This window comes from Pelophylax lessonae (assembly GCF_965119305.1).
Source record: "Pelophylax lessonae genome assembly, chromosome: 2".
NCBI lineage: Eukaryota > Metazoa > Chordata > Amphibia > Anura > Ranidae > Pelophylax > Pelophylax lessonae.
The window spans coordinates 735,530,942-735,554,481 of NC_138769.1; the positions used below are offsets into that span (position 1 = coordinate 735,530,942).

Below are 23,540 nucleotides of genomic sequence, written 5' to 3' on the forward strand. Positions count from 1 at the left end.
GTCAGGTCTGTCAGCTACCTCTCTGTATTTTGTGGCAGACTGTTTTGACCATTTGAATGATGGTGGTAGGTTGCTGAGAGAAGCCTGGTGGAATTTTGGAGATGGTTTATTTGACGATTTAATATATAGCAGTAGTTGGTTGTGGTCTGACAGGTGTGTTTGTGGGGTGACTGTGAAGCCATTGATGAGTGCGTGGTCCATATCTGTGATGGCATAGTCTACCACACTGCTGCCTACATGGGAGTTTAATGTGTACCTTCCCAGAGAGTCTCCCTTGGTACGGCCGTTGAGGATATAGAGCCCCAGACTGCGGCACAGATTCAGCAATTTTCTTCCATTTTTGTTGATTGTACTGTCATAGCTGTTTCTTTGTATCTGTATCAACTCATGACCGTAATTTGCAGGGCCCAGTATGTACGTGTTGCCATCAGAACTTGTATAGTCCTTTTCTCTTCCTGTTCTAGCATTGAGGTCTCCAAAGATGAGCACTTGGCCCAGGGATTGGAAGTGAGCTACCTCACCTTGTAGGACCTCATAAATATCTGGTCTGAAATATGGGGACTCTGGTGGGGTAATGTATGCTGCACATAAGTAGATATTCGACTGAGAGGCAAGGATGGAGCTACTTATTCTGATCCAGATGTGGCTCTCTCCTTTTTTGATTGCATTGATGTTGTCATGTAGCTCCTCCTTGTACCAGACTAGTATTCCTCCTGAGCAGCGACCCTGTTTGATGGTTTTATCCTTCTGTGCGGGGACAGAGAATTCCCTATAGCCGATAGGTACTGTTGGTTTGTCCTGTGCCCGAGTCCATGTTTCCAGGAGGATTTGTATGTCTGTCTCATGTAGTCTTTGTGTGAAGTCTGGATCGTTTACTTTGGATCCGAAGGCTGAAGTGTTCAGACCCTGAATGTTCCAGCTACTAATTACTAAAGATGACATTTTGTAGTTTATATACCTTGCGAAGGGTAAATTTCCAGTGGCAAACTGGGTTTTGGGTGGTTGTCTCTGTCTTTTGTGCTTTTTGAGCTCATTAGTATATCGCATAATGTGCTGAGGAGGATGGATCTTATCTCCTCCTCCTCCATTTCCCTGCTTTTTAGTCCTGGGGCAGGTGGTTTCCTCCATTCTTGCAATCTTTGTGGCCCTGTTTTTCCCTTTAGTGTGTTGTATTGGGTTAGTGGTGGGGCTTGAGGTCTTGTGATTGTTTCTGTCTGAGAATGTTTTGTGCCAGGTTCAGGGTAGTGAAATCTCCCAAGAACAATGTCTTTGAATTCTCTCGCCAGGAGACTGACCCCTTGTTTGTTCAGATGTTTGTTGTCATAGAGGTGTTGGGGCATTATAAAAGGGTGTTGTGCCAAGTGAATCGAAGGTTTTGACCTGGTTTTGTCTGCCAGCTCTGTGTTGATTTGCTGGGTTATGTCATTTGATATATCCCTTCTTGGAAGAAGGGAGGACAGGATTACTTTGGACTGTGGAAATTTTTGTTGTGCAGTCTCTGTTAGTTGTAATAATTTGTCCACGATAACTTCCTGCTGTTCTTGAATGTTGTTTGTTCCTGTGTGTATGATGATATGTTTGGGGTTGGTGAAATATGGGTCGTTGATGACTCCTGTTGCCTGTTCAATTGTTGAACAGTGAATTTTGGAGACTCTTGTTCCTGGGAAGAGCCGTTTAGTGTTAAGGTATTTCCCATTTGAGTCTATTATTAAAACAATTTCAGGAGTTTGTTGCCTGTTCCTGTGGTTTGATGATGGATTGTTTGTGGTTTCTGGATTATTAGAGTCGTCTTGGCTATTGTTGGGCTTTGTAGTGTTAATTTTTGGGAGTTGATGAGTTCCACTAGTTTGTTGTTTGCTGATGGGTACTTTGTCTGTACAGACCATAGCCTTTGATTCTCTTTCATGGTTGTTAATTATCATTTGTGATTTAAGTGTCATTACCTCTTCCTTCAGTTGTGTGTTTTCTTGCTGTATCTGTTGAATTGTAGATCGGATTTCTTCTAGGATAGATTCGTGTTCAGATTTCAGTGTTTTCAGCTCTTCTCTCAGCTGGTAATTATCATTTTTGTCACTTGACTGTCTTTGAAGCTGTTCTTTGAATTGTATAAAGTCTCTCTCAAGTTGAGATAAGCAATCTCTGAGTACAGTGGGTGAGGGGACATCAGGCATGTCTCTGGACATAGTGTCTTTTTGTATCTGTTCCTCATGATTTTTGACAGGAAATTTTAGATCCATATAGACCTTGGCCTGATCTTTAATTTGTGGGAAGACCTGTTTAAGCTCTTCTAATCTTTCCTCTGTGCCTTGCGCCATGATGGTGCCATTGTGATATATATTCAAGGTGAGTACAGCGCAATCGTCCTCCTCGTCATCCCTGACCTTGATCTGCCGGCCCTTGCAGATACCTCCTTTTGTAATAATATTGTAAAATTTACAGAAAGCTGTATGCCAGGCTTCAGTGTACTCAGTATGGAAAATCAAATTTGTTATCTTTCTGCCATGTTCACTATTGGAAAAGTCAGCAAACAGAGTCTCTGTGTTTTGCTTGAGTAGTTCCTCTTTTATGGCTTTCTTTGTTGGTTTGCTCATTCCTTTCTCTGTATAAACAATCTCCGAAAAGTCAGACCCCCTGATGACTTTGGCTTGTGTAGGGGAGTCTGTGTTCAGGGTAATTTCTTTGTTCTGTTCCATTTTAAGTACAGAGATTTGCTTAAAAAATATATGTATAATTTCTTTATATTTGTTTGTTGTTGGTGTTCTAGTAATAGTCCTACCTTGTGTTTCTGTTTGCTTGAATCCTCAGCCTTTGATGCTCTCTGATGCTGGATACTCGTCTGGTCTTGGAGTTTTTTGCACTTTTGTCTTTATTCTCTTTTTTCCGTTAAAATCCATTCAATTAATTTCTTCTTGTTCATCTCTGTCTTGCATGTAGTTTCAGATTTCCTAGGTTTGTCTTTGCAATTTTGCCCATTGCAAGGTATAAAAGGTAAAAGTTTTCAGGAGCTCATCTTTAGTGCTGCTTGCTGCTTGTCTCTCTCACTCACTCTCTCTCCCTCTCTCTCCCTCCTTCCCCCTCTCTCTCTCTCACTCTCTCTCTCTCTCCTTCTCTCTCTCCTTCTCTCTCTCTCTCCTTCTCTATCTTTTTCTCTCTCTCTCTCCTTCTCTCTCCCTCTCTCTCTCTCCTTTCCTCTCTCTCTCTCCTTCTCTCTCTCTCTCCCTCCTTCTCTCTCTCTCTCCTTCTCTCTCCTTCTCTCCTTCTCTCTCTCTCTCTCTCTCCTCCTCTCTCTCTCTCTCCTTCCTTCTCTCTCTCTCTCTCTCTCTCTCTCTCTCCTTCTCTCTCTCTCTCTCTCTCCTTCTCTCTCTCTCTCCTTTACAACTTGAGGGTAGACAGTACAACTACAATACACTTTATTACAGTAGGAATCGGAGGGCCCTGCTTGTTAGAGCTTATATTCTAATATATATTAGAGCTGCACGTTTCTAGATCAAATGAGAATCACATTTTTTTTTTTTTTTTTGCTTAGAATAAAGATCACGATTCTCGGCGCAACACAATCTTATACATTATACAAAAAAATTGTATATATATATATATATATATATATTTACAGTGGTGGGATTCAAAAATTTTAGTAACCAGTTCCGACTTTCAAGCGTGGTTTAATATTTTTGTCTTTAACGGCAAACAAAATAAAATAAAATCGAATTGTTTTTGGAAAATCTTTGAAGTTATGGAAGAATAGTATGCAGGAGGTTATCACTTCGTCCCTTTTTCATCCTTTAAGAATTCTTCATAGACTTGCTCCAAAGTTGAAGCTGTGGGTCAAGGTAGAGATTCCAGCGTGCCTCCTTTTAATGCAGAATGACCAGCGTGCCCCCCTTTCAATGCACAGTGACCAGCGTGCCCCCCTTCCAATGCACAGTGACCAGCGTGCCCCCTTCCAATGCACAGTGACCAGCGTGCCCCCCTTTCAATGCACAGTGACCAGCGTGCCCCCCTTCCAATGCACAGTGACCAGCGTGCCCCCCTTCCAATGCACAGTGACCAGCGTGCCCCCTTTCAATGTAGAGAGACCAGCATGTCCCCTTTCAATGCAGAGAGACCAGCGTGCCCCCTTTCAATGCACATTGACCAGCGTGCCCCCCTTTCAATGCACATTGACCAGCGTGCCCCCATTTCAATGCACAGTGACCAGCATGCCCCCCTTTCAATGCACAGTGACCAGTGTGCCCCCTTTCAATGCGCAGTGACCAGTGTGCCCCCTTTCAATGCACAGTGACCAGCGTGCCCCCTTTCAATGCACAGTGACCAGCGTGCCCCCTTTCAATGCACAGTGACCAGCGTGCCCCCTTTCAATGCACAGTGACCAGCGTGCCAACTTGCCAAGCCCTCAGACCAGTGCACTTGACTTACCTGTTGTAGCGGCTTCTGCTCTTCAGTCCCCGCGTCTCCTCGAGGCCTCCCGCTTCCCGCCTCCTCCTGGCCAATGGCATTGGCCGAGGAGGATCCGTGTGATAATAGCAAATTTTCATTCGCTATTGTCACACAATGGGTGGGCAGAGCAGTGCGCCCCCCGGGTCCACCCTTTCCTACTAGAGCCAAATAGGCGGGGAGTCGGGGACTGTCTGGGAGGCGGCGGCCTGCAGGAGAAATGGGTGATGTCACTGGTTGCTAGACGCTAAGCGGCTCTAGCCTAGCAACCAGTGCAGTGTGTGGGCTCCGGCCACCTCCCTGCAGCGCCCATAGAGGAGGGAGCAGCAGAGCGGTCATGAGGAGGATGATTTTTATACAGATCATAGTCAAACTCAAACTCACGGTTCTGCGAACTTGCAAAAAGTTAGTAACCGATTCTATGGAACCGGTGCGAACCGGCTGAATCCCACCACTGCCGTAATCATCTCTCATACCCCTGAATGTTCTGATCCTTGAGATGTACGTCCAAGAGTCTTTTAAAGGATCCATACTTCCCGCAGAAACCACCTCTTGTGGTAGAGAATTCCACAATCCTGTAGCCCTAACAGTAAAGAACCCCCTGCGTTGCCTGAGGTTAAAACGCTTCTCCTCTAATCGCATTGTATGCCCTCGAGTCCTCATGCAATCCTTTCGACTGAATAGCTTTCATAATAGTGTATTTGGGTTCTGCAGAATTTTTGCCTCTTTTGCTACGTTAACTCTGCTACACACAGTGACACAAGTTACTGGACATTTTTTGATTTATCACTAGTGTGATAGACCAGCGGCCCCCCAAAACCACAGATTGAAGCGGGGTGTCATATAAGAATATACTTTCATGATAGTGTATTAGGGTACTGTAGAAATGTTGCCTCTTTTGCTACGTTGACTTTGCTACACACAGTGAAACAAGTTACTGGACAATTTTTGATTTATCACTAGTGTGATTGACCAGTGGCCCCCAGAAACCACAGATTGAAGCGGGGTGTTATATACCTTCTTCCACATATACTGCGCTGCTCTAGAGACTTTTGTCACAGGGTCATTTAAAAAATAACAGGCGGAGGAAGAGGCAGGCCCTTTCTCAGGGGTGGTAGAGGTAGGGCAGGAGCAGTAGGCCGGAGCCAAAGTGTGAAGTTTCAGAAGGTGCGTTCGATTACGTCAAAGGACGCACCAGACTTGGTTGAGTGCCTCACTCAGCCTTCCTCTTCTGCACCCTCCTCATCCTCTCTATCTGCACCCTCTTCACTCTCTGCTGTGTGCACCCCCAAAGACACCACCACCAAAACCACCACCACCATATACCCTCCGCTTGAGTCACTGGAATTATTTTACGATCCATCACAAGACATTTGCGATGCACAGCCATTCTTGGCATCGGATCAGTAAGAGGAGGTAGCAACAGCCGCCACTCAGCAGTCTACCCAGATCAGCCCAAGGAGGTTGGTCCCCGCTGTTGCTGGCTACCTTGAGATCTCGAATGTTAGTGGTGGGGAAGGTGACGTTGATGATGACGTGTCTATGGACATCACATGCGTGCCCACAAGAGAGGGAGAGGGGGAGAGTTCAGAGGGAGAGATGGACCGGCAGATAGGGAGGAGAAGCAGGCGGGACACACTCCAGGCTCTCACCGTCCAGTCTCTTCTTCTCCTCTCTCCTCACAATTGTCCTCCACTCCACCTTCCATCATGCCGTCCTCACATTTTTCTGGAAAAGGCAGGCTTCCGTGTCCCAAATGTTGGAGCGTAAAAACATGATGACGCCGGATAACCCTCTTGCCCAACGGTTGACAACTGGCTTGTCGGAACTGATAGCCCGCCAACTACTGCCATGTCAACTGGTTGACTCAGAGGCCTTTCGGAAATTTGTGGCCATTGGAACACCACAATGGAAGGTCCCAGGGAGGAAATATTTCTCGCAGAAGGGCATACCAGAGCTAAATGGCCATGTTCAGTGGCAAGTGAATGTATCTCTGGCACACAGTGTCGGTGCCCAGATACATCTGACCACAGACATGTAGTCTAGCAAACACGGGCAGGGAAGGTATATAACTTTTACTGCCCACTGGGTGAACCTTCTGACGACCCTCAAGCATGTAACCCGTGTAGATTTGGTTTTACCGCCACAAATTGCATGCAGGCCTGCCTCTTCTCCTCCTCCTACTCCATCCTCCCTCTCCTTCTCGGCTGACTCCTCCTTTTCCGCTGCGCCGCCCAAGATGCCCAGAACCTATTCAACATGCCAGGTGAGACTTTGCCATGCTGTGTCTATTGTGCCTGGAAGCCAAGAGCCACACTGGACCTGCACTCCTTTCAGCTTTGCATTCACAGGCAGTTCTGCTAAATTGTGGAAGGGATGCAGGCCCATTTTACCGACGTGTGAATGGACCCTATATGTATTTGACATGTATTTAACGGCTGCTGTCATTTCTGGCTGATTTAGGCAGAGCTATTACATTATTAGTGGGTCTCAGACTCGCTTAATAGTTCTTTTATGAGAGCGTCCATGTTGTGGGACTATTTGTGCACAGCTAGTTAGTGTTTTGTGGCTGAAAATATGACCTGAAGGTTTTGCCATTAAAGTCAATGGGGCTCGCCGCGAACTTGCAGTATGCGAACATTTGAGAAAGTTTGCGGATAACGTTCATGAACCGTTGCTGAAGACAAGCAGACTAAGGACATGGATTACTGGAACCATGTCCTGTGGTCTTATGAGACCAAGATAAACTTATCTAGTTCAGATGATGTCAAGCGTGTGTGGCGGCAACCAGGTGAGGAGTACAAAGACAAGTGTGTCTTGCCTACAGTCAAGCATGGTGGTGGGAGTGTCATAATTTGGGGCTGCATGAGTGCTGCCGGCACTGGGGAGCTACAGTTCATTGAGAGAACCATGAATGCCAACATGTACTGTGACATACTGAAGCAGAGCATGATCCCCTCCCTTCAGAGACTGGGCCGCAGGGCAGTATTCCAACATAATGACCCCAAATACTCCTTCAAGACGACCACTGCCTTGCTAAAGAAGCTGAGGGTAAAGGTGATGGACTGGCCAAGCATGTCTCCAGACCTAAACCCTATTGAGCATCTGTAGGGCATCCTCAAACAGAAGGTGGAGGAGCGAAGGTCTCTAACATCCATCAGCTCTGTGATGTCGTCATGGTGGAGTGGAAGAGGACTCCAGTGGCAACCTGTGAAGCTCCGGGGAACTCCATGCCCAATAGGGTTAAGGCAGTGCTGGAAAATAATGGTGGCCACACAAAATATTGACACTTTGGGCCCAATTAGGACATTGCCACTTAGGGGTGTACTCACTTTTGTTGCCAGCGGTTTAGACATTAATGGCTGTGTGTTGAGTTATTTTGAGGGGACAGCAAATTTACACTGTTATACAAGCTGTACACTCACTACTTTACATTGTAGCAAAGTGTCATTTCTTCAGTGTTGTCACGTGAAAAGCTAGAATGAAATATTTACGAAAATGTGAGGGGTGTACTTACTTTTGTGAGATACTGTGTGTATGTATGTATGTATGTATGTATGTGTGTGTGTATATATATATATATATATATATATATATATATATATATATATATGTATGTATGTATATATGTGTGTGTGTGTGTATGTACACGCACGCACGCGCATATATATATGTATATGTATATATCTATATATATATAGATATATACATATCTATATATATATGTATATATATATATATATATGCACTAATAAATATATATATATATATATATATATATATGCGCGTGCGTGTGTGTACATACACACACATATATATATATATATATATATATATATATATATATATATATATATACATACACACACACGTGCACTATCTCACAAATATATATATTTCTTTTAACCACTTGCCGACCGCTCGCCGCAGTTTTACTACGGCAGGCTGGCTCAGCTGCACGAACCGACGTAGTACTACATCGGTCGCGCGTGTGGTGCTGGGGGGGGGGGGCGAGCGTGCGCCGCCGGTGGCGCGCTCCCTCCCACACTAGGCAGTAGGGATGCCGATCCATGTGGCCGGCGGCCACGATTGACTCCAACCACCCGCGATCGCTCCCCGCTGAGAGAGAACGGTCAGCTATTGTAAACACAGCTGACCGTTCTTCTCTCTGAAATGATTCTCAGGCCACCTGTGATCCTTCTATATAGGATCACAGGTCTCAATGGTCTATGAACAAATGGGAGAGACCCCAATGAGAATGTAGCAGGGATAGGCAGCCTATGATAGGCCAGAGCCAGTCACCTGGAGAAAACAGATGAGAGATCAGGAGGGAAACAGAGAAAAACAAGAAGCACAGAAAAAAGGGAGGAGAAAGGGGAAAGAGAAAAGGAGGGAAAAATGGGGGAAAGGAGAGGAAGAAAAAGGGGGGGGAGGGATGAGGGTAAAGGGTGGAAAAGAGGGGAGCAAAAAGAAGAACTAAGTGGGAGGGCTAGTGGGATTTTTAAATTGGTACCATAGCTAAGGATTAAAATGATCAAATATTTATTGATACAACATTAAAAACAGTAATCAAAAAACATTTTTTTAGAAAGGTATACAAATACAAATACATACAGGTATAGTAAATGAGGCAAGGTATTGTGTACAATATATCCAATGAGAAAGAGCACCGGATATCAACCCGACATGTTTCGTGGTCTTGAATGATCCGCTTCTTCAGGGGTATATGTCATATTAAAACAATTTTGCCTTTATTTTCCTGTATAATACAAATTGCAAAGGTTATCATCACAATATATTAATCATGCATGTGAAACTGGTGTGACCGTGTGCGCCCAAACCTTCCCCCACGCCAATTCACTGGTCGGCATAGGGAGTAGGTGCCCAGGAAACGCCTCACCCATGGATGTGGAAGGAGGAAACACAAGCAGACCGAACCACCAGTGAGAGAGAGAAATGAATATATTCTAAGTGTGTCAAAAATCTGTATGTGTATACACAGATGTGGAAATACTATGTCACAGATGATAGAGTCTACAAGCCTTTTGGCAAAAAGCACAAAACGGAGGATACTAGGTGTATTGAGAAGAGCGTGAGAAAACAGAGGGAAAGAGACTCCATCACATGCCCAGCATTGTAATAAATACCTGGGCATAAAAGCTGGTATGAGTGTTGCGATAGACACTACTTGGACATTTGCAGGCTGCTATGTAAACGCCAGCGAAGATCCCTGTTTTAAAAAACATACAGTGGGTACGGAAAGTATTCAGACCCCCTTAAATTTTTCACTCTTTGTTATATTGCAGCCATTTGCTAAAATCATTTAAGTTCATTCTTCTTCCTCATGAATGTACACATAGCACCCCATACTGACAGAAAAACACAGAATTGTTGACATTGTTGCAGATTTATTAAAAAAGAAAAACTGAAATATCACATGGTCCTAAGTATTCAGACCCTTTGCTGTGACACTCATATATTTAACTCAGGTGCTTTCCATTTCTTCTGATCATCCTTGAGATGGTTCTACACCTTCATTTGAGTCCAGCTGTGTTTGATTATACTGATTGGACTTGATTAGGAAAGCCACACACCTGTCTATATAAGACCTTCCAGATCACAATGCATGTCAGAGCAAATGAGAATCATGAGGTCAAAGGAACTGCCTGAAGAGCTCAGAGACAGAATTGTGGCAAGGCACAGATCTGGCCAAGGTTACAAAAAGATTTCTGCTGCACTTAAGGTTCCTAAGAGCACAGTGGCCTCCATAATCCTCAAATGGAAGACGTTTGGGACGACCAGAACCCTTCCTAGAGCTGGCCGTCTGGCCAAACTGAGCTATCGGGGGAGAAGAGCCTTGGTGAGAGAGGTAAAGAAGAACCCAAAGATCACTGTGGCTGAGCTCCAGAGATACAGTCAGGAGATGGGAGAAAGTTGTAGAAAGTCAACCATCACTGCAGCCCTCAACCAGTCGGGGCTTTATGGCAGAGTGGCCCGACGGAAGCCTCTCCTCAGTGTAAGACACATGAAAGCCCGCATGGAGTTTGCTAAAAAACACCTGAAGGACTCCAAGATGGTGAGAAATAAGATTCTCTGGTCTGATGAGACCAAAATAGAACTTTTTGGCCTTAATTCTAAGCGGTATGTGTGGAGAAAACCAGGCACTGCTCATCACCTGTCCAATACAGTCCCAGCAGTGAAGCATGGTGGTGGCAGCATCATGCTGTGGGGGTGTTTTTCAGCTGCAGGGACAGGACGACTGGTTGCAATCGAGGGAAAGATGAATGCGGCCAAGTACAGGGATATCCTGGACAAAAACCTTCTCCAGAGTGCTCTGGACATCAGACTGGGCCGAAGGTTTACCTTCCAACAAGACAATGACCCTAAGCACACAGCTAAAATAACGAAGGAGTGGCTTCACAACAACTCCGTGACTGTTCTTGAATGGCCCAGCCAGAGCCCTGACTTAAACCCAATTGAGCATCTCTGGAGAGACCTAAAAATGGCTGTCCACCAACGTTTACCATCCAACCTGACAGAACTGGAGAGGATCTGCAAGGAGGAATGGCAGAGGATCCCCAAATCCAGGTGTGAAAGACTTGTTGCATCTTTCCCAAAAAGACTCCTGGCTGTATTAGATCAAAAGGGGGCTTCTACTAAATACTGAGCTAAGGGTCTGAATACTTAGGACCATGTGATATTTCAGTTTTTCTTTTTTAATAAATCTGCAACAATGTCAACAATTCTGTGTTTTTCTGTCAGTATGGGGTGCTATGTGTACATTCATGAGGAAGAAGAATGAACCTAAATGATTTTAGCAAATGGCTGCAATATAACAAAGAGTGAAAAATTTAAGGGGGTCTGAATACTTTCCGTACCCACTGTATATCTGGGTATAAAAGGTCCGATGTGGACACAGAAATGATATAAGGCTGGATTGTTTAAATGTTCAAATACATATTCAGATTGGCGGGAAAAGTTCCAAAAACGGGGGGAGGGGGGGAGAAAACACATCCAGCTGGATAGCCCTGGATCTTCAAATAAGGGTAAAGACAGTAAAGGTCTGATAGTATAATGATGTGATTATAATATAAAGTTTTCTTCGCTATACCCAATGTCCTCAGAGATCCATGAGTAGGAGATCTAAAAGAGAGGAAAATGAGGAACAAATGTTGCAAACAGCCCAGCATGAATCCATAATATATATGTATTCGGGTCGATAGGATGAAACATACCATGCAACGTATCCCAATAGCGAGCGTGCCCATCTCCTGCAAACATCCGGGAGTCCGTCCGCCTTAAGTACCCCTTCAACCCGGCGCGCAGCGCACGTCAGATAGACATGACGCATGCACGCCGGGTCAGGTCCCCAACTGCGCAGGCCCCAAACCAGAGCATTCGCAGTGCTACAACATGGATCAGCCACACTCCGCGGCTGTGTGTAACCACAATGCCGGCCGAGGGGAGGGAATCCTGCCCATAGGCCGGCACGTCCGGGGACCACACATCCGTAGGAAGCTCTGGAAACCACCCCCCCCCCCCCCAGCCAATAGGGGAAATGGCACAAGAAGAGCACACACCTCGTACACCAGACAGGGAAAGTTCCACATGCATTGCAACAGTATTCTAGAGTAAAAAATCTAAATGAGCAACAAAGTTAAATAGTTATCCAAAAATCACTGTATAACACCTTAGTGAAATAGCGCATGATGTATTCATACATATAATGTAGTAGTATATTGTGCAATCATAAAGACCACATGATCGCACTCACATAATACAGTTCACCATATGTCCATGTAGTACTGATACCACATAGGCATGCATAATGTAATCATAACATATTTTTACTGGTGTGAGTAGTTTACAATCATTATAAATACATTCTAGGGAACAACAAAAAAATTACTAAAATCGATATATACAATCAAACAAAAAGATCTTTTTCTTCCCATATCCACCGCGTTTGATCAGTAAGGTCACCGGCCGGGAACAGCCACCAGCAACCGCCGAAACAGTCACTATACCACCCAAGCTGACAAAAAGAATACAAAGAAGGGAAATTACCCATGTGGGTCATGTAATAAATGCCCCTGGGTCCTAACTGGAACAGGGACTCATTTACCCAACAGTAAGTGGTTGCAGTCTAAACAACATGCTGACTGTAACACTCAAGGCCTAGTTTACCTTATGACATGCAAATGCGGGGCTTTTTATGTCGGGAAAACCATACACAAACTGAGCCAACGCATAGGAGACCATATTTATTATTCGGAGGGAGGGACCATCCAAACCAGTGTGACTTGTCACATAGGTTTACACCATAGCTACGATAACACAGTAGTTTCCTTTTTTTGTCCTGGAAGTGATACCCCCAGACCCCCGAGGGGGTAACAGGGATAAGCGTATAATGCAAAAGGAAACATACTGGATCGAATTCCTGGAGGCCACAAAGCCTCCAGGAATAAATGAGATACTGACTTACAAACCCTTTTTGGGCTAGAATCCCATCTAGTAGCTTCACCCAGATTTTTCATCCAATCGGGCTGACATCTGATTAACCCAATCGGTGTACATTCACTCGAGTTCTGTTTCGGCGGTTGCTGGTGGCTGTTCCCGGCCGGTGACCTTACTGATCAAACGCGGTGGATATGGGAAGAAAAAGATCAATATACTTTTTTGTTTGATTGTATATATCGATTTTAGTAATTTTTTGTTATTCCCTAGAATATATTTATAATGATTGTAAACTGTCCACACCAGTAAAAATATGTTATGATTACATTATGCATGCCTATGTGGTATCAGTACTACATGGACATATGGTGAACTGTATTATGTGAGAGCGATCATGTGGTCTTTATGATTGCACAATATACTACTGCATTATATGTATGAAGGTGTTATACAGTGATTTTTGGATAACTATTTACCTTTCTTGCTCATTTAGATTTTTTACTCTAGAATACTGTTGCAATGCATGTGGAACTTTCCCTGTCTGGTGTACGAGGTGTGTGCTCTTCTTGCGCCATTTCCCCTATTGGCTGGGGGGGGGTGTTGTTTTCCAGAGCTCCCTACGGATGTGTGGTCCCCGGACGTGCCGGCCTATGGGCAGGATTCCCTCCCCTCGGCCGGCAATGTGGCTACACACAGCCGCGGAGTGTGGCTGATCCATGTTGTAGCACTGCGCATGCGCCGGTGTGGGGCCTGCGCAGATGGGGACCTGACCCAGCGTGCATGCGTCACGTCTATCTGACGTGCGCTGCGCGCCGGGTTGAAGGGGTACTTAAGGCGGACGGACTCCCGGATGTTTGCAGGAGATGGGCACGCTCGCTATTGGTATACGTTGCATGGTATGTTTCATCCTATCGACCCGAATACATATATATTATGGATTCATGCTGGGCTGTTTGCAAGATTTGTTCCTCATTTTCCTCCCTTTTAGATCTCCTACTCATGGATCTCTGAGGACATTGGGTATAGCGAAGAAAACTTTATATTATAATCACATCATTATACTATCAGACCTTTACTGTCTTTACCCTTATTTGAAGATCCAGGGCTATCCAGCTGGATGTGTTTTCTTCCCCCCCCCCCCCCCCCCGTTTTTGGAACTTTTCCCACCAATCTGAATAGGTATTTGAACATTTTCTCCTACCGGCTTCACCGACACGAAAATGGAGCTGGCGCTTAAATGACACTTTATTGATGAATCCAGAATGTATAAATCTGATTGAGGAAACTATTACTAATTTTTTTAGTGACCATGCTTCTGATGAGACTTCTCTCCCCATTCAATGGGAGGCGCTTAAGGCTGTTCTACGTGGATTTTTTATTCTGGTAGGGTCTAGATTAAAGAGGGAACGTTCAGCGGCCAGGGAGGCCACAGTTACACGCCTCCGTATCCTGGAAACAGAACATAAAGAAGCGCCCACAATGCAATCTTTGGCTGATGTATCAACGGCTCGTCTACATCTCAGAGAACTGTATGAGACATCTGCCCGCAGATATTCTGATAAAATAGCCTTGCATCAATACAAATTTCAAGATAAGTGTGGGAAGTCCTTAGCTAGGACTCTGCATCCTAGGTCTCCATTTACTTTTATAACTGATATCCGTGATGCTACTGGAGAATTCGTATTTTCCCCTAATAATATCGGGCAAACGTTTTAAAGAATTTTACCACTCTTTATATAATATTCCATCAACACTGACCTCAGATCAGTATGCCATTTTGAAAGCAGATAAATGGTCCTATATTATGAAGACCGCTCTTTTGAGTTTAGAAGGAGATGTAGTGGAAGAACTTGAATCGCATATAACAGTAGAAGAGGTGATGAGAGCGATCTCGACCACTCCTTCAGGGAAAAGTCCAGGCCCAGACGGTTTTACCCATAAATTTTTTAAATTTTTTTCTCCTCTTCTTGCTCCCTTCATGACTAAAATGTTTAATTCTCTGTCAGAAGACATTTTATTTGCACCTCAAACGTTGTAGGCTCACATATCTCTTATCCCGAAACCCGACAAAGACCCATCTTTCTGTGCAAATTATCGCCCCATATCTTTGATTGGGGTAGACCTAAAAATCTATGCCAGAGTTTTAGCAAATAGGCTGCAGTTGGTAATGCCCGAGTTGATCCATTTGGATCAGGTGGGGTTTGTTGGGGGTCGGGAGGTAAGAGATAACACTTTAAAGACTCTTCTTCTGATGGATTATGCGCATTCCCGCAATATTCCAATGTGCCTTCTTACGGTGGATGCCGAAAAGGCGTTTGACCGGGTAGATTGGCAATTTCTTCGGTTGACTTTGCAACAGATTGGGTTGGGATCTCATATGATATCAAGGATTATGGCTTTGTACTCCTCTCCCTCTGCAAGAATTCAAATTAATGGTTCGTTATCTACCTCATTTAGGATTCGTAATGCGACACGGCAGGGGTGCCCCCTCTCTCCTCTTTTGTATGTACTGACAATGGAGCACTTAGCCGTAGCTCTACGGAATAACCCGTCTATATGTGGGGTTATAACTGGTCCTATTCATTCAAATTTGGCTCTTTATTGCAGATGACCTATTGTTGTTTGTTACTCGTCCCCATAATTCACTACCTGCAATTATACAGGAGTTTGAGGAGTTTGGGAGAATGAGCAACTTTAAAGTTAATTGTATTAAATCTCAACTTCTAAATGTGTCTCTATCTATAAGTACCATACAGCAGCTTTTGTCTTCTTTCCCATAGTGCACTGCAAACATAGGAGGTCTCCTCAGGGATGTGATAAATACATGGCGGTGTATAGGGGTGTCCTCTGGGTTGTGATAAATACATGGCGGTGTATGGAGGTCTCCTCAGGGATATCCGGGATGTGATATATACATGGCAGTGTATGGAGGTCTCCTCAGGGATATCCAGGATGTGATATATACATGGCGGTGTATGGGGGTCTCCTCAGGGATGTGATATATACACGGTGGTGTTACACCACCATGTACATATCACATCCCTGAGGAGACCTCCATACACCGCCATGTATATATCGCATCCCTGAGGAGACCTTCATACACCACCATGTATATATCACATCCCTGAGGAGACCTCCATACATCACCATATATATCACATCCCTAAGGAGACCTCCATACACCGCCATGTATATATCACATCCCTGAGGAGACCCCCATACACCGCTATGTATATATCACATCCCTGATATCCCTGAGGAGACCCCCATACACTGGTGTATGGAGGTCTCCTCAGGGATATCAGGGATGTGATATATATTATATACATGGCATTGGATAGGGGTCTCCTCAGGCATATCCGGGTTGGAGAATCTCCGGTGCTGTGACCATAACGGATAGTCCGGCTCCCCCTCTCCCTCAGTGTGCTCCCCCTGTCCGCCCCCTCACCTGGCTCTGCCGCTCCCCCTGGCAGTGTCATGTCAACAACATTTGTAATAGTATTTGAAGACTTAGATTAGTACCTGATCACTGATGATGACAGTCACTGCAGATTGCAGACGCCTGAGCCAAGGAGGACTGGGAGTTGGGGTCCGGGACACTCACTCGGGGGTCTCCCTCTGCCCACAGAGGCCTGTGTGAGGAGGATGGACATGGACACGTGCTGGAAGATGGTCAGGAGTCAGGACAGACACTCGCTGGAGGAGGAGGAGTAGGACCAGCGCGCATGTGGGAGCGGGGGATGTTTTCTCTGACACTCAAGTCTCCCGCAGCAGACTGAGTGTCCGAGAGTAGAGATGACAGTCCTCACGTGCCCGATCCTGCCAGGAAGCCGACACTGCACTCCGGTAATCACAGGCAGTGAGACATTTCCCAATCTGTGCAGCTGCTGATCGGGAAGTGTCTCACTGCATGTGATAAGCGGAGTGCAGTGTCAGCTTACTGGAGGGATCAGGCATGTGTAAAGTGTAAACGTGAACATTGCACACCGTAGTGTAGTCCATCTCATTCTCTCCTCTCCAACAGTCAGGGACACTCGCTCCTCGTGTCTCCTCTTGCAGCGACGCCGGGCGACTGGGGATGACGTCAGCGGGAGGCGGGAAAAGAGGGCGCGGCTAAGAAATTTAAAGAGCCATCGCTGTGCGGAGAGGGAGGGGGCGTGGCTTCATGGTGTCATTAGAACATCGATTAAAGCCGGTCGCAGCATCGATGCAGAATCGCGGGTGGTCGAATCGCGATGCATCGATACTGCGATTAAATTCAACACCCCTAATTTACATATATAGAATAGAGTACCAAGATGGAGTCTGCGGCATTTGCGGCGGATATATAGCGATCACTCCATCCTAATCATAGGTTGTAGGATGATGCATTGGGTGTAGTAGGAGGAGTCTTGAATATAAAAGTCAGACACACATAGGATACCCCAGCTTCAGATGATGCCCGGTGGGGGGGGGCGAATCACGTAAAGCGGGGAACAAACGTCTGACGTCACTTCCAGTGGTTGGAATGCATGCCGAGGCGGCACTCGCCATAAGATTTTAGAAGTTGATCTTTTCATTTTCACTTGTAAGTGCATTGATTTTATGTTAATTACAGCTTATGTTTTCACACTATGGAGATCTCTTTTTCAATTTTATGAATATCTTCCATCGGGAGCCATATGGATAAGGACTCATAATAGTAATCAATTAAGATATATATATATCTGGTCTTATCAAGAAGAAATATAGGAACACAGACCATCTTCTTAAATGCTTATATAGCATTAGATGCCCGTCTTTTCCATCATTCCGGTGAGTGGGGACACAAGAGGAGAGCACAGAGTGTCTCACCACTATTCAGATTCCAAGCACTGGCACTTTTGATGAATCTATCAACCTGATATATTTGTATAGCTATCAACTTGGGATTATTAGGAATTTTTCTCACTTGGCACTTTATTCACCTATTTATTTGTTTATATGTGATTTTATTTATATATGATTCATTTATTCACACATTGTTATGTGTATGTATAGCATTTTGTCACCCATCTTGCAGAAGAATGATATCCATAGAACACATTTGTGGCATTAGTAACAGTATCTACCTTTCCTCGGTATATTCGAGACATAAGCATTTGCACTTGGCACTTTATCTTTATATTTGCATATCGTGGAGCAACGCTGATACCTATACAGTTAACATTAAAAATAAAAACAACTCTATTTATCCCTTTATATAGAATTTACTTTTTTTTTTTCTCTTTAGGTGGACTGAAGAATCGATTTGTTTATTTTTTTGTCATGTTGGTCTTCAGAAGTACAACTAAGTGTTGGTCTTCATAAGTACAACGAAGTCCCACAGGAAACAAGCCATATCGGTGTTTTAAGGAACTGAAAGTCTTTATTGCTGTTCACTGGAGGATTCCCACAGGACACAAGCAATATTGGTGTTCTTAATGTCATCAATGTTTTGGATGCCCTTTAACATCGATCAGGCTTCAGAGGACAACCAGTGTTCTGGAATTGACCATAGCTTTACAGCCCATGTATACATAGGAGAAGTCATTTCAAAAGCTATTTCTTGTTTGGAATGTGACAAAAGATTTTACCAAAAAGGCAAACGTACCCAGACACCAGAAGGTTTACAGTGAAGAGAAGCTGTATCATTATTTGGAATGTGATAAAGCTTTTTTGCACAAGTCAAAGCTTTTCAGACACCAGAATATTCACACTGGAGAGAAACCATTTCTGTGTTCTGAATGTGACAGCTTATAAAATGAAGTCAAATCTTAGCACACACAAGACAGTCCACACTGGAGAGAAGTTGTATCAGCGTTCTGAATGTGACAAATCTTTTACAACCAATGGTATACTTACCAAACACAAAATGGTTCACACTGGAGAGAAGCCATTTCAGTGTTCTGAATGTGACAAAGCTTTTATAGCGAAGGCAGATCTGATTAGACACCAGGGGGTTCACACTGGAGAGAAGCCATATCAGTGTTCTGAATGTGACAAAACTTTCAAATATAAGGAAGGCCTTAATGTACATAGGAGGATTCACTCTGGAAATAATCCATTTCAGTGCTCCAAATGTGCCAAATCTTTTCCACGGAAGGCACAGTTTATCGCACACCAGTGGGTTCACACTGGAGAGAAGCCATTTCAATGTTCTGAATGTGATAACACTTTTACAACAAAAACAGGTCTTATCAGGCATAGGATGATTCACACTGGAGAGAAGCCATATGAGTGTTCTGAATGTGATAAAGCTTTTAAACAGAAGTCACAACTTATCTCACACCAGAAGATTCACACTGGAGAGAAGCCGTATCAGTGTTCTGAATGTGGCAAAGCTTTTGCAACCAAGAAACAGCTTATCCAACACCAGAGGATTCACACTGGAGAGAAGCCGTATCAGTGTACTGAATGTGGCAAAGCTTTTACACTGAAGCCAGCTCTTATCAGACACCAGAGAATTCACATTGGAGAGAAGCCATATCAATGTTCTGTATGTGGTAAAGCTTTTAGACGTACTGAAAGCCTTATCACACATCAGAAAATTCACACAGGAGAGAAGCCACATCAGTGTTCTGTATGTAACATGACTTTTGCATTGAACTCAGAGCTTACCATTCACCAGATACTTCACACTGGAGAGAAGCCATATCATTGTTCTGAATGTGATAAAGCTTTTTCACATAAGTCAAAGCTTTTCAGACACCAGAAGGTTCACACTGAAGAGAAGCCATTTCAGTGTTCAGAATGCGACAAAGCTTTTGCAGTGAAGTCTTTGCTTATCATACATGAGAGGATTCACACTGGAGAGAAGCCATATCAGTGTTCTGAGTGTGACAAAGCTTTTACCTGCAAGAAGGTGTTTATCAGACACCAGAGGCTTCACTCTGGAGAGAAGCCATATCAATGCTCTGAGTGTGACAAAGCTTTTACAATGCGGCCAGAGTTTATCAGACACAAGATGGTTCACACTGGAGAGAAGCCTTATCAATGTTCTGAGTGTGGTAAAGATTTTTCACGTAAGGGAAACCTTATCATACACCAGATAATTCACTCTGGAGAGAAGCCATTTCAATGTTCAGAATGTGATAAAGCTTTTAAACATAAGCAAAGCTTTATTGCACACCAGAAGGCTCACAAGGGAGAGCAGCCATATCAGTGTTCTGAATGTGGCAAAGCTTTTACAGTGAATAAAGATTTTATAAGACATCAAAGGACTCACACCGGAGAGAAACCTTATGAGTGTTCCGAATGTGATAAAGCTTTTATACAGAAGGTAAGTCTTATCAGACACCAGAGAGTCCACACTGGAGAGAAGCCGTTTCAGTGTTCAGAATGCGACAAAGCTTATGCAGAGAAGTCTTTGCTTATCATACATGAGAGGATTCACACTGGAGAGAAGCCATATCAGTGTTCTGAGTGTGACAAAGCTTTTACCTGCAAGAAGGTGTTAATCAGACACCAGAGGGTTCACTCTGGAGAGAAGCCATATCAATGCTCTGAGTGTGACAAAGCTTTTAGATTTTGGACAGAGTTTATCGGTCACAAGATGGTTCACACTGGAGAGAAGCCTTATCAATGTTCTGAGTGTGGTAAAGATTTTTTACGCAAGCAAGGCCTTATCAAACACCAGATAATTCACTCTGGAGAGAAGCCATTTCAATGTTCAGAATGTGATAAAGTTTTCAAACGTAAAGAAAACTTTATTATACACCAGAAAGCTCATATAGGAGAGAAGCCATATCAGTGTTCGGAATGTGGCAAAGCTTTTACACTGAATAAAAATCTTATCAGACATCAAAGGACTCACACCGGAGAGAAGCCTTATGAGTGTTCCGAATGTGATATAGCTTTTATACAGAAGGTAAATCTTATCAGACACCAGAGAGTCCACACTGGAGAGAAGCCAGAATGAGACAAAGCTTTTATGATTAATGCAGTGCTAATCAAACACCAAAGGATTCACAAGCTTCAGCTGCAGTGAGGCCACAATTAAAGAAAAGGGTTGCGGGTGTCTCTTTATGTTTACGCTTCATGTCATTTCACAAATTAGTGAAAAATGATAATGCTACTTTAAAAACCAAACTAAAAACTGCACGAGATCTCAACTTACAAAGTGCTTTAGTGTTTGATCATATTCCTACAATTTGGGGTTCTCTTTATTGACTCTTATGTGGACAGAGCTCTTTTTTTTTTTTTGGAAAAACAAAATTTGATCCTAGAAATGTTATGATGTTAGCCCTAAGGTGTAACTGGGGGTAAAATCAATAATTACATAAATATTGAAATATGACATTTTACTATTTTAGTCCCCTGGCCTTAACCCTATCCTACTTAACCCCTTGATTCCCAGAAATGTTTTTTCTATTTTTGGGAATGTCTCAGTTCTGTGCATTATTCCTTTAGAAATTATAGTCAATCCAAATTTAATTATACTTCAGTTTTGCAGGACATATAGCGCTTTTAATTTGGCAGGGAATTCGGATACATATATTTTCATTTCTTTTGGCTTTTATTAGGAATAAATAGTAAAAATTTGAAAAAAAAAAAAAAAAAAGCATTTCCCTGTATTTTTTCCCAACGCTGCATTTAGGTAATTTATGTACCCCCAAATTCTTTATTTCAAAATATAATCAACAAAGTACACTGATAAAAATGAGATCACAATAGTGTGACTTTTATGTAATGTAGCGGAATGGTAAAGCTCAAAGTGATAATCCACTTTTTACTTTAGGAGAGATTAATTCAATTTTTTTTAATATACTTTATTTTCTCTTGGTGTGTCTGAAATTGGTCATTGAAGATCAGATCCAGACCCACACAGGCATCTATGCAGCAGCAGATCACTTCCAACAGTGATCTATTGCTGTCTGCAACCAGTATCTCTAGAGTGGATATGTTTTTCATACAGCAAACTCTTCATAAATGGGATGGGGAATGATGCTTAAGATGACTCAGTGTACTGAAGTCATGGAGCAAATAATCAGTTAAACCATTGATGATATAGCAGATCTGACAGCAGAAGTGACTTAAACACCTAAGGCCAGCCATACACGCTTCAAATCTTGGTCGGTTCAGCAGGAATGGTCGAGATTTGAACCGTTAAAGGGTAGGCAGAATGTACTAAGTTAATCAATTTTAATCAACTTGGGTACCACCCGTCTGCTTGATTCTCTTACGATTATCGATAGCTATAGCCACATCCGATCATCACTGTCTTCTCCCTCCATATATTTACACAGTTAACTCAGAAGAAGGGAAAAAAATAAAGCATGATCCAATTTGCTCCAGCAAGGGAAAATTCCTTCCTGATCCCCCAAGAGGATATTTCCTGGATCAACTTTTACCTATAAAGGTTAGTATTCAGTTATATTATGTATTGCTGATCACAGGTTCTCTTTAAGGTAATATAATAGGTCTATTAGACCCCTACTGTCACCTGTGGCCCCCCAAAAATTATGGTCAAGGACAGCTTATGCTCCATTAGCTTCTTCCCTGGACACAGCAGCTGGTCACTGATAATGCTGAACCAAGAGTAATTACATAAGTGGGTTTGGCTGGTAGTAATGAAGGGTGTGTCATATGTTAATCGGTTTCTTAGCATAGATGATATAAATATATCCTTGAAATATAAACAATATATCTCTTTTTTTTTCTGTTGTTAAAATGCCACATATATACATTTTAATAAACTTGGATTATATTTTCACCGCTCAACACCATGGTCTGCTTTCTTCTACAACACAACCACCCAAAACATCATCATATTTCAGATAAAGGAGTCTGATGGAATGGATCGCAAGCTGACTGTACACTAAGAAGCAATGCTACCTATTTAAATATTACCTCTGGCTTTCACTTTAGTCTTGCACAATTGTACTGGTTCTTCTTCTGTAATGAAATGGCTTACTCTGATTTCACTGCACACTGAGTTTCTCCACAATGTGCATTAGAAGCTGAAGCAAGTCAGATAGAGCCCCACCCTTATTTCCTGGTTGGACGAAGTCCAGCATCATCTAGCCTCTTCCTCCTCAAACTGACTGTCCCTGGCCCACCACTTTCATTAATTAGGTTTCAGTTCTTTTAATCATGGAGCTTCGGAATGACATTTGCAGGATACTCTAGTTTTTGGTTGGCTAAATTTAGTGTTATAGCTGAGCTGTACGCACTTGAGCTGCTCTCTATTTTTTAGGTCTGCTGTTTTTTTTTCCTTAAACATGGTGGCTGATTGCTCTTGTCTGCTGCTGGAAAAAGCTTCTAGAAATGGTGTAGGAGGACCAATCACTGGACCTGTGAATGTTTATTGGACCTTAGCTAATCCCTGAGAGGTTTTACCTGAATGTGTGGCTGGGGAGAAGATAAATATTTGGAAGTTTCTGATGAGTGCTCTCTCTCCCCTGGGGCTTCTCCCCAGGAATGTGTGTTTTAGAGAAACTATTACTAGGCCTCCGCAGGTGCCATATGCTGGAGGCCTTAGGAAATTTACCTGTTGAAGCTGGGCTGGAGAAGGAAACCTTCACGGAATAATGTTGCAGGGGAACTTGGCAGAAGCTGCTGCCTAAACATTGCGAGTAGAAAATTTCACCTATAGCTACAGGTACTGAGGTACTCATCGAGGGCTAAATGCCAGGAGGTGTTACAGAAGG

The 23,540-nt window shown here is 43.5% G+C and overlaps 1 protein-coding gene across 1 annotated transcript in view; it reads left to right on the forward strand.

Annotated features, from left to right (window-relative positions):
• Positions 1–23,540, forward strand: part of LOC309548345 (uncharacterized protein) — a gene marked incomplete at its 3' end in the record, with an annotated part of 179,444 nt that overhangs the window by 56,238 nt on the left and 99,666 nt on the right. Inside the window, exons 2-4 of the mRNA XM_082248282.1 lie at positions 13,880–14,010; positions 14,279–14,571; positions 18,479–20,797. Coding sequence (XP_082104408.1) covers positions 13,880–14,010; positions 14,279–14,571; positions 18,479–20,797 — 2,743 coding nt within the window. The remainder of the gene's footprint in view (positions 1–13,879; positions 14,011–14,278; positions 14,572–18,478; positions 20,798–23,540) is intronic.